The sequence below is a fragment of the Agelaius phoeniceus genome, chromosome 22, assembly GCF_051311805.1.
Source record: "Agelaius phoeniceus isolate bAgePho1 chromosome 22, bAgePho1.hap1, whole genome shotgun sequence".
In the NCBI taxonomy this organism is placed as follows: Eukaryota; Metazoa; Chordata; class Aves; order Passeriformes; family Icteridae; genus Agelaius; species Agelaius phoeniceus.
The window spans coordinates 1,792,311-1,802,998 of NC_135286.1; the positions used below are offsets into that span (position 1 = coordinate 1,792,311).

General features: G+C 48.0%; 1 protein-coding gene across 3 annotated transcripts; it reads right to left on the reverse strand.

Moving 5' to 3' along the window:
* Nucleotides 1-474: 474 nt before the first annotated feature.
* On the reverse strand, nt 475-8,097 carry LOC129130166 (zinc finger and BTB domain-containing protein 8A-like). Of its 3 annotated transcripts, none has more exons than XM_054648434.2 (4): nt 7,962-8,097; nt 5,943-6,931; nt 5,226-5,395; nt 475-2,854 (listed from the first exon to the last, which is right to left on the reverse strand). In XM_054648434.2, exons 2-4 carry the CDS (start codon nt 6,901-6,903, stop codon nt 2,522-2,524), a joined length of 1,464 nt encoding a protein of 487 aa, XP_054504409.2. In that variant the 5' UTR covers nt 6,904-6,931; nt 7,962-8,097; the 3' UTR covers nt 475-2,521. The 3 variants fall into 3 exon arrangements, with proteins under 3 accessions (XP_054504409.2, XP_077045872.1, XP_077045871.1); XM_077189757.1 differs by having other exon boundaries at nt 7,938-8,079; XM_077189756.1 differs by lacking the exon at nt 7,962-8,097 and adding an exon at nt 7,424-7,552.
* Nucleotides 8,098-10,688: the final 2,591 nt, after the last annotated feature.

Here is a 10,688-nt window from a genome sequence, read left to right on the forward strand (position 1 = left end):
GGGAATCGCAGCCTTGAGCTAAACCTCCAAGCTTAATATGATACTTTAAAACTTACTACAGATATCTAGTTATACTAATGAGAATAACAACACATAAATCCAGAAAAAAGCCCTTATTTGCCCAGCAAATCAACAATTAATCTGTGTTTAAAGAGTAGAAGTGTTCCTGTGGATAGATTGCTCCATTTGCCCATTTAGAGCCACTTCAGATCTCATTCCGAAGCATCTGCTCCTCAGTATTGTTAGATTTATGACCTCTAATTAAATTGAGTATTGATCCAAAAATCCCTTTGCTTCTAAAAACACCCCCACTATTAAGAAACACTTAATAGTGTGACCTTTGCAGTTGGCAGTGAAGAATTCAGGTCTGGAGAGAACACTTCATTTTCCCCTCCCCTTCATCCATCCCCAGACAAACCCAGCCCAGTTCCAGCCACGTTTTTACCCTGGGACAGCAGGCACTGATACCTGGGATTTGTTGTCAAACTGTTTAATGGAAAGGCAAAGGGAAACATCTATGAAATTTGAGCAAAGTTACTCCATATCCTTTGAAATATTTCTTGTTCTGTGTATTTGATTTAGTCCAGGTTGCTCAGGAATATTTCTAAGCCATTTAATAACAGGCATTTTAGGAGTTTAAAAGCTCCAAGAAATTAAATGTCTGTTTTCACATCAAGTCCATTTTTGGGCTGCTGACCAAGTGTCCCATAAAATCAAGTGTAAGTCTTGTTTTAAGATGTTTTCATCTGGGTCATCACCAAGATTTTTAAGTCACCCCCTCCCCAAACCTAAGCCAATAAATTATAATTTTTGTAGGAACAATAAAACACCATTTCTTGTGTCCTTGGGATGCTTCCCATGAAGAGGAGGGTGCATAATGCTTACACTGAATTTAACATGAAGTTCTCAAGTTGTCATTTGTTGGTCACCTGCAGCCTGGAATGAAAATTCTGCACTCTCTGGTCATGATGATACAAGAAAGTTATACAGTTTTTACACAACTAAAAAGAAAATAGTGACTTTTTAGCTGTCCCTGGGAAGGGTTATATAGTATATATACATATACATATATATTAATATATATGTATGTGGGATTGTTGTGTAAGAAACCCCAGGGTTCAGCCAAACATGCTTACAAAGCTGTAAAAAAGAAAAAAAAAATAGAATTTTCTAAGTCTACAGCCATTGAGTTCCATGATCCCAAGAGGTGGAATAACACTCGGGTGTGTCCAAGGAATGCAGAGCAGCAGCACCCCAGGAGCATCTCCTGCTCCTCTCCTCTTGACAGTGCTGGGCAAGGAAAACTCACCAAGCAGCAAAACCAAGCTTATTTTGTTAGAGAAGTCAAATTTCTTCATCATTACTCATCTCTGTAGCCTAACTGTGGGTGAAATGACACAATATGGTGTCTGGAACTTCCAGTAAATCTTGGTTTTACTGGCACAAACTGGAAAAGGTGTACAGAATTCAATATGCTGAGCTGGAGGGGACCCACAAGGATCATCCAAATCCAGCTCCTGGCCCTGCACACCCACAATCCCACCATGTCTGGGCACTTTTGAGAGGTTTCCAAATATAAAAAAAGAGTATTTTAATAGTCCTTATTAAAACAGCCCCGTCTGAGATCCTAATTTTGAGACTAAAACATCTACTGCCATCAATGAATGATCCAAATTTTTAATCAGTTTGTCTCTGATGTGTTAAGCATTTATGTGCTTATTTTCTTTGAAAGAAATAAGTCTTGAACATATGATCTACTAAAGATTCATCTCATCCTAATAAATTTTACAGAAATCCTTTTCCAGACAAAAGTGCCCAAACGTTTAAATGTTCTTTCTTAATTAGCTGCTGTTTTCCTTATCATAACAAGAAGATTTCATGACATTTCATGGATAATTCTCTTCACTTCTGAACACTCAAGAGAGGTTGGCTGGTGTGGGGGTTTTATACTTTGTTTATAGCCCAGTGATATAAACCCCACCTCTCTGCAAGTGTAAAAAATGGGCAATTTACAATAATCTGTGACTTTTTAAAAGTATTTAAACCTCCTTGCAAGAGGCTTTGAGATGTGCCCCATTGCCTGCTATAAAACTTATTATTCACATAATTCTGCAGTTTCCTTGTTTATCCATAATTTTAGGATGGATCTTTTTTAACCAAACAACGCATGGGGGTCCTGCTATAAAAATTATCCACTTAATTCTGCAGTTTCCTTGTTTATCCATAATTTCAGGATGGATCTTTTTTAACCAAGCAACACATGGGGGTTCTGCTATAAAAATTATCCACTTAATTCTGCAGTTTCCTTGTTTAGCCATAATTTTAGGATGGATCTTTTTTAACCAAACAACACACGGGGGTTCTGCTAACAAACCAGCATGGCCTCAATGACGTGTCCATAAATACATGCAAGTCTGGACCTGTTCAACCACGTGTCCCTGTAGGATCAGCTGGCAGAGGGCATTTGCTCACAGTACATCCTCCTCCCTCTTCCACAAAACTCCCAATCCTCGTCTTCCAACTACCTAATGTTTGGTTTCACTTCCTTCTCCTCCGCTTCATCCTCGCTGTCATCCACCTGCTGGATGACCAAGTCGTTGGAGCCGTCCTCCACGATCTCCACGTCAGACCTGTTGTCCTCCCCGTAGTGCCACCTGGAGTCCTTGTCCCCGTCCTGGGGGAACTCCAGAGGTGCCTCGGCCTCCAAGTCAATGCGGATGCTGTCGATGCCGGCCTCTGCCAGGCACTCGTTGCACAGTCTGTAGCGCCGCGTGCCCTCCTGCACCACCTGGCCCGTCAGCTCCGTCACGTGCCGCTTGCACTTCCTGCAGATGGGCTTGCACGCCTGGTGGATCTGGGCAAAGCACAAGGGATGTGGTTGGCTTGGGATTTCAACAGTTGGGTTGGGATTTCAACGGTTGGGTTGGGATTTCAACGGTTGGCTTGGGATTTCAACGGTTGGGTTGGGATTTCAACGCTTGGGTTGGGATTTCAACGCTTGGGTTGGGATTTCAATGGTTGGCTTGGGATTTCAACGGTTGGGTTGGGATTTCAACGGTTGGGTTGGGATTTCAACGCTTGGGTTGGGATTTCAACGGTTGGGTTGGGATTTCAACAGTTGGGTTGGGATTTCAACGTTTACCTCAGCAACTCGGCTCCTCCCGTGAGGATTTCCTGCAGGGTGTGTCCATCACCTCTCCCTTCCCTTCCCTTGCCCCTTGCTGGGTAATGTCTGTCAATCTCCAGTGATTGGCAGGCTCAAAGGATGCCCTCTACCCCTGGGGGGGCACTGGGCCATCCAGGTGTCCTTTGTCCCTTTGTCCCTCCCCTCCTGTACCCACTTGGTGCCTCCCTACCCCTTCCCTCCCCCTCTGCCCTGGGGTGTCACAGACATCTTTTATGAAAAATCCTTTCCTTAGGATTGTTCCTCCTGAGAAGCCTCAGGAACAAAATGTAACCAATGGTATCTGCTGCTGTGGAATGCAACAGGTGCATCTGGGATTGGTCTCATGTGGTTGTTTCTAATTAATGGCCAATCACAGCCCAGCTGGCTCGGACTCTCTGTCCGAGCCACAAGCTTTTGTTATCATTCCTTCTTTTTCTATTCTTAGCCAGCCTTCTGATGAAATCCTTCCTTTTATTTGTTTAGTATAGTTCTAATATAATATATATCATAAAATAATAAATCAGCCTTCTGAAACATGGAGTCAGATCCTCCTCTCTTCCCTCATCCTCAGACCCCTGTGAACACGGTCACACCGGAGTTAAAAGGAGCAGCAACCACGGGCTCAGGGAGTTCTGTTGGAGCTGGTGCTGCATCCAGAGGCCTGTGGGCTCTGAATAAAGCTCTGGATCCAAACCCTCCATCAGAACCGACTCCTTTCCTTCACCATCCCCTTAAAGCTTCTCCGGCAGAGGGAAACCTGAGGAGCAGCCCCTGTAGGCCTGGACTTGTCCCCACGTGCCCAGCTGCAGCACCCAGGCAGGCAAAAGTGTCTGTGGGGTGAAACACCACACACCCAGGCAGGCAAAAGTGTCTGTGGGGTGAAACACCACACACCCAGCCAGCCCAAAGTGTCTGTGGGGTGAAACACCACACACCCAGCCAGCCAAAAGTGTCTGTGGGTGAAACACCACACACCCAGCCAGCCAAAAGTGTCTGTGGGGTGAAACACCACACACCCAGCCAGCCAAAAGTGTCTGTGGGGTGAAACACCACACACCCAGCCAGGCAAAAGTGTCTCTGGCTGAAACACCACAGTGCTGCTGTTTGGTTCAGACCCAGGGGCCAGAAAAGCTCAGGCACGTCCCATCTGGCAATATTGGTAATATTCCAATAGAGAACTTTGTTTCTTTCTTATGACCAATGGGCAGTGAACGTGTCTGTTAAGTAAATGTAAATATCTTGAAAAACTATAAAGGCAACGTGTTGCTATAAAAAATCTCTCTTATGCACCCTTCTGATGGAGTCTTGGTGCTTTATGCTGTGTTGCTCTCTATAGTGACAGACTGTCACTGTCATATTTTCTGAAAAATCCCTTCACCAGGATTTCTTTTCCTGGGAAGCTGAGAAACCTCAGAGAAAAATGAAAACAATAATTATCTGATCTGCTTCTCCTGTGTTTTGCTGCTTTGCAATGTGGTTTGGACATTGTTACCAACTGGTCATGGTTTGATTGGTTTCATATGAATTGTTTTGACTGAATGTCCAATCACCATCAGCTGTGTCAGACTCTGAGGAGAGAGTCATGAATTTTTCATTATTATCTTTTAGCCTTGTGTCTGTATCCTTTCTCTATTCTTTAGTATAGTTTAGTATAACATTATATCATATCATATCATATCATAATGAATTAGCCTTCTAAGAACATGGAGTCAGATTCACCATTTCCTCCCAACAACAGGGGACTCAGAAAATGCCACACACAGCATTGCCTCAATTTGAGAGACATCAAACACTGAACTGCACCAGCCCAGGCACAGTAATTGCCCACTGGAGCTCTCACAGGCTGCAGAGAGCAGAACCTCTGCAAGCCATCAATTAACCAACAAATTCCTCCCCTTTCCTGCAAATTATCCTTCAATTCGACTGCAACCAAACGAAATTAATTTTCTATTCCCCTCTTCTTTACGGGAGTCATTAGATCAACCAGATACACTCACACTGTGTTTAATTAGCTAGATTTACACGTTAAATAAATCATGCACTTGCTAAAAATACTCACAGTTCGAAAATGGCTGCTGAGGTGATCCAGCCTGCTGAATCTCTTCCCACACGCCTCGCAGGGGTACGGCCGCTCTCCCGTGTGACAGCGAAGGTGACGCTTCAGGTCAGCTTTTCTCTTCACCACGTGGCTGCAGAACGGACACTTGAACCTCATCCTGGCCAGGTCATCTGTCAGAAAATAACGGGATTAAAAAAAGTCAAAATTGTGTCGTGCAATGCTCTAGGGAAAAGTGTTTTATGAGAAGAATAGCACATCGCTTTTATTAAAATAATATTCATGGATTGTTTGGAGCACAAAGGTTTTGTGTTTGCCTGTAGATTACACAGCAGTGCAACAAAGGAGGAGTGGACCATTAACACAGACCTGGCAAAGCCAGCCTGGACAGGGCTTGAAGCAACCTGGGATAGTGGGAGGTGCCCCTGCCCATGGCAGGGAGTGAAGCAAAATGAGCTTTAAGGTCCTTTCCAACCCAAACTATTCTGTGATTTCATGAAAATGAGCTTAAAAATATCCCAACTTATATTTATTTTTAAATTTAATACCCCAGCTACTTCAAGAACTCAAAATTATTTCAAGATCACGAGTTAAACTTTCCAAACGTACATTTCTGGACAATACACCCGTCTTTTTGGCAATTGTGCTTTCCTATTGAGCAAGACCTATTTCCTCAGAGCCAGAAGAGAGAGGATTCACAGGTGTCCAAGCCCCACTCACCTTCAGCCCAGTTGCCCATGACTCCCAGGATGGAGGGCATGCTCCCGTACTGCTCCTCAGCTTTGGAGGACTTGGACTTGCTGGAGGAGCGGGGTGACTCGTGCTCCTGCTGCGACACAGCCAAGGCCCTGGGCATCACCTCAGCGCCCTGGCTGAACTGGTAACCCACGTGGGGAGGAGCTTCCACCTCGGTGTCAATGTGAACTTGCTCCTCGGGCGGCGCGGCGTGGCCGGCGGGCTCGGCGGCCCTGTCCTCCAGCTTGCTCGATTTATAGTGGGGGATGTCTGAAGGCTGCTGCAGCCCCAGGTGCCGGGATTTCTTGATGGAATCCTGCCGCTGCTCGTGTTTGGACAGCTGCTGCTGCTGCTGCTGCTGCTGCTGGGCATTTCTTTGAGAGCTGGGGTAATAGTTGAAATTGCTCCAAGCGTTGCCGCCCATCATGCAAGTCCCAGGGTCTGGGCTGGAGTGGGGATGTGGGGGGCTGCTCTCCGCCCTCCACCCTCCGCTGTACACACAGGATCGCTCCACGCCGTTGGAGCTCACATCTTTGTCTGACAGGCTGAAGTAGCGATCCTTCTCCTTCTCACTGATGTCCAGCGACGACTTGATGAAGGTTTTACACACGCTGATCACATCGGTCATCTGCAGATAGCTGGCAGCTGACATGACTTCGATCACATTCTGACCAGTGAGGGACAGTTTGCCTGAATACACAAAATCCAGGATAACTGTGAAGGTGTCAGGAGAAAAGGCCTGGAAAGTGGCCGTGGTGGACTGACTCGTCTCCTTCGAGCTCTGCGAAAGGAGCATTTTGAAGTAGCCACTGCTGGCAAACAGCACATTGCGATGGGCTTTGAAGACCTTGCCCTCCACCAGGATGTTGCAGTCACAGAACAAGTCCTGCCTGCGCTGCTCATTTAGTTGCTGCAAGAGGTGAAACTGATGAGAAGAAATCTCCATCCCAGAAAAGGTGAAATGAAACGTTGCTCTAAAAAAAATGAAGAAAATGATTACACTCTTGACTTCAATGCTGTGTAACTCAGCCAAAAATGTCAGACACAATTTTACGGCTATCTTTAAAAATAATCTCATTTCTTGAAATCTACAAATAGATTTAAACCACGATATGCTCAACCATGGATTCATTTTCCAACAGGACAAGAGGGATGACAAAGCCAAGCCCGCGTTATTTGGCACAGACGGGTGTGCTCCAGCCGGGAGCATCCCCATGCCCAGGATGCGGGGCTGGATGCGGGGCTGGAGCCGTGCCGCCCGCTGGAGCTGCGCAGCCTTCAGGCAGCTCCGGGAAGACCAGGAGCCAAGAGCAGCTGCGGCTGCGACCGCGGCCGAGCCTCGAACCGGCGCTTCCGCCTCGCCCCGCTCCGCCCGGGCCGCGCCGCCGCCGCCGAAAGCTCCGGGAGCGACGCTCGGCGGCAGCGCCCCGGCCCCCCCGGCATTGGCCGCGGCCGCCGTCACTCACCCTCCCGGCCGGTCCCCGGCGGCCCGGGACGCCCGACGGTGCCGGAGCCGCCCGGTCCCGCTCCCGCCTCGGGGACCGCAGCGCCCGCCAGCCCCGGCCGGGCTGCGCTGCCTTCCGCCCGCACGGACCGCCCAGGGCCGGGCGCGCCGCCCGCGGGAACGGAGCCGCGGCTCCCAGAGCCCCCCGTGTGTCCCCCCCGCCCGGTGCCCGGTGCCCAGCGCCCGGTGCCGCTCCCGGCCCGCCGCCCGCAGCCCCTTCCGCCGGCAGCGCCCCCGCCCGCCCCGCGCAGCCCCTTTGTGTCCGCGCCCGGGGCTGCAAATGGCGCCCGCCGGGGACGCGGCAGCGCCGGCACCGAGCGGCTCCGGGCGGCCCCGGGCGGCTCCGGGCGGCTCCGATCGGCACCGAAGCGCCCGTGGCCGCTGCGGAGCCCCGCGCCCTCCTCGCCGCCCTCCTCGCGAGCCGGGCTGGCTGCGGGGCCCGTTCCGCCCCAAACCCAGCGCCCTGCCCGGCCTACCGGCGTGCGGGAGCCGCCACTCACCGGCGGGGAGCTGCGGGCGGCTGCCGCCGAGCCGGGGGGAGCGGGCGGTGGCTGCGGGATCCCCGGCCCCGCCTCGGGGCTCGCCGTGCCTCCAGGCGCCGCTGCTCCCGCAGCCCCGAGCCCTGCGAGCCCGAACGGCACAGAAACAAAAGGTATTTGCTGACGTGGGCGTTGGACAGAGACGCCCGAGGGCTGGGGACACAATTAAAGGGGCAACGCAGCGATTGCAGCCGCAGCCCAGCGCCTGCCTCGGCCCCAGCAGCCACAAACTGCCCGCGAGGGGATGCGATGGGATGCCCCAGATGCCTCCTTTTCACACCTTTGTCCATAGCAGGGGCCTCGATGACCCAAATCCTTCTCCTTTCTCTTGCAGCATCCTCCAAAGGAGATGTGACATCCTCTTTTCTCTGTTGGTATCTGTTATCTTCTGAAGAAAGCAAGGCTGAAAACGAAACCTGAACCTCTCACCTTCTCTCCCTCGAAGTTTCGTATCTTTCTCCTTCCTCTTCTTACCACCAGGGTCTTTTCTGTGATTTTGACGCCCTAGTTATTTTTCATAAATATTTATTTTCCCATGGAAACCGTTCTTCCTTAACCGAGCTCTTTGCGGCCTTTTTGGCCTTCCCTTAACTTCAGACATTCCACCTTGAAAGAATTTATCTTTCTTTCCCCCGCGTAGCAAAATTAACTAAAGACTTTATCTAAACATAAAAATCCAAAGACTCTTTCCTTTAATCACTAGAACCACTCTCCCACTAATTCATATACATTTATTAATCTCCAATTTATATACATCCATATTATATATATATATGTATATGTAATAATATTATTTTCCAACTTAATTCCCCATTTTTCATAAATTTTATTAGTTTTGTAGATTTTCCTTTCCTTAAAATCTTCATGAGACCCATTCTGCTTCTGTGAGATTCTAAATTCTTGAACATGAAACAACTGGAATTCACCCCAGTTTCTCACAGCTCTTACCACTGAGAAATAAAGAATATAATCAACTAAACAGTCAGATTGTTTAATATATAAACCAGAACATTTATTTGTAGTATCAGGTTTTAATACCACTTGAATTCATTCCTTTAAAGTTTATTTTTGCCTGTCAAGCCAAGTAAGTAGCAGCTTTTTTAATTTAACACGGAATCACAGAATCCCAGGATGGTTTGGGCTGGAAAGGACCTTAAAGACCATGGGCAGGGACACCTTGTTGCTCAACATTCTACATATTTTTTTCCCACATTTCTGCCCAAATTATTTCATCAGCTGAAAGCTTCCCTTGGAAAAGAATTATCTGGAGGTATTTGCTCTGTTTGACTTGCCTGGGTGGTGCTTTCACTCCTGTCACTGGGGCTTTGTATCAATGTCAACAGGAGCTTGAGGGTTCTCCTTCTGCCAGGAACAGGCAAGAGAATTTAAAAAATACAGGGGGGAAATTTCAGTGTTATCTGGAGTAGCTTAATTAGAATTTTTACAGATGCTACAAGTGCTTTCCTCAGAGCACCTCCTGCTCACTGCTGTGCTCTGGATCCAGGAACAGCCACAGAACAAACTTTGGTTTCCTCATCCGTGGGGTTGGTTTCGTCCTGTTGTGCACAGTAATGCATCCCAAACAATCCCAGACATCAGAGAGGGTTTTGTTTTTTTTTTAGGTTGTGTTTCTAAATTTTAGAGCTAATTTCAGCTGAGAAAGTTCCACTTGAGATGCAGTTTGGAGAGTTTATCCAGAGGGAATGTGCTTGGCAGCTGTGTGAAGGAGGTGAAGGAGCTGCTCCTCACAGCCAGAGTGCAGAGAGTCTGCTCTTCAGAGAATAATCACACTAAAAAATTACATCTTTCTTGCTCATAGAAAAATTAACATGCACTTCTCTTTGGGTTTGGTAACTAAATAGGGTTAACAATAATAATATATCATGGTATAGTGTAATATATTATAATAGTTCAATTAACAGTGGCGCCAATTAAAAGATTTCAGTTCTCCTCAAAATAAATATTCCTCATGAATCACAGCCTTCAGTGAGGGGTGCATCTTCTAACTTTAATTATCCAGGGATATTTTTTGCCAAGGAAAACTCAAGAGCCTATACTAGAACAACTGAAGGAACTGTTCAAAGCCTAGAAATGAATTAGGAATGAGATTTCAATTTTCATGTCATCACTGCCCGCTTGGATTTGGGTTTTCTTCATTTGTATCATCGTTCCTGTCCTCAGCTTTGCCAAGGACCAAACCAGGAGAGCTGAATCACGCAGGGTTTGAGCTCCACCTCTGTGTCCCAGCACAACCCCAAATCTCTGAGTACAAACCCGTGGAGTAGCAGGGGATCTCTTCCTTTCTCAGAATGAGCAGGAAATCAGAATGTCCTGCCCTAAACCCCCGGTCCAGGGAGGAACCTTCCCCCGGCAGCAGCAACGTCCAGTTTAGGAAAAGCCTGAGATTCGGTGGAAGCCCAAATCCTAATCCTGTTCCAGCAGCACAATTAAAGCCTCGTCAAGCTCTTATCTCACCCACTTTCCTGGAACACCCAAATGCCCCACGTTTGCATACAGCTCACCTCGATGGCTTAGGGCTGGACCCAAACAATTCCCAAATCCTCCCCAAATCCTTCCCGACTTCTCTGACACCCTCTGAGCCCTGCTCTCCTCCTCCTTCCCCCACAAAAAATCCTTTTCACCAAGGGTGGAGATTACCACCCTCATCCCCTCTCGAGTTCTTCAGTG

What these genes read in the sequence shown, in the direction of transcription:
- LOC129130166 (XM_054648434.2), bottom strand. Translation starts at nt 6,903, where the DNA reads ATGGAGATTTCTTCTCATCAGTTTCACCTCTTGCAGCAACTAAATGAG. An exon ending in CATGGGCAACTGGGCTGAAG is followed by an intron (nt 5,396 to 5,942) that starts GTGAGTGGGGCT and finishes ATTTTCTGACAG; the next exon opens with ATGACCTGGCCAGGATGAGG. An exon ending in TCAGCAGCCATTTTCGAACT is followed by an intron (nt 2,855 to 5,225) that starts GTGAGTATTTTT and finishes TGCTTTGCCCAG; the next exon opens with ATCCACCAGGCGTGCAAGCC.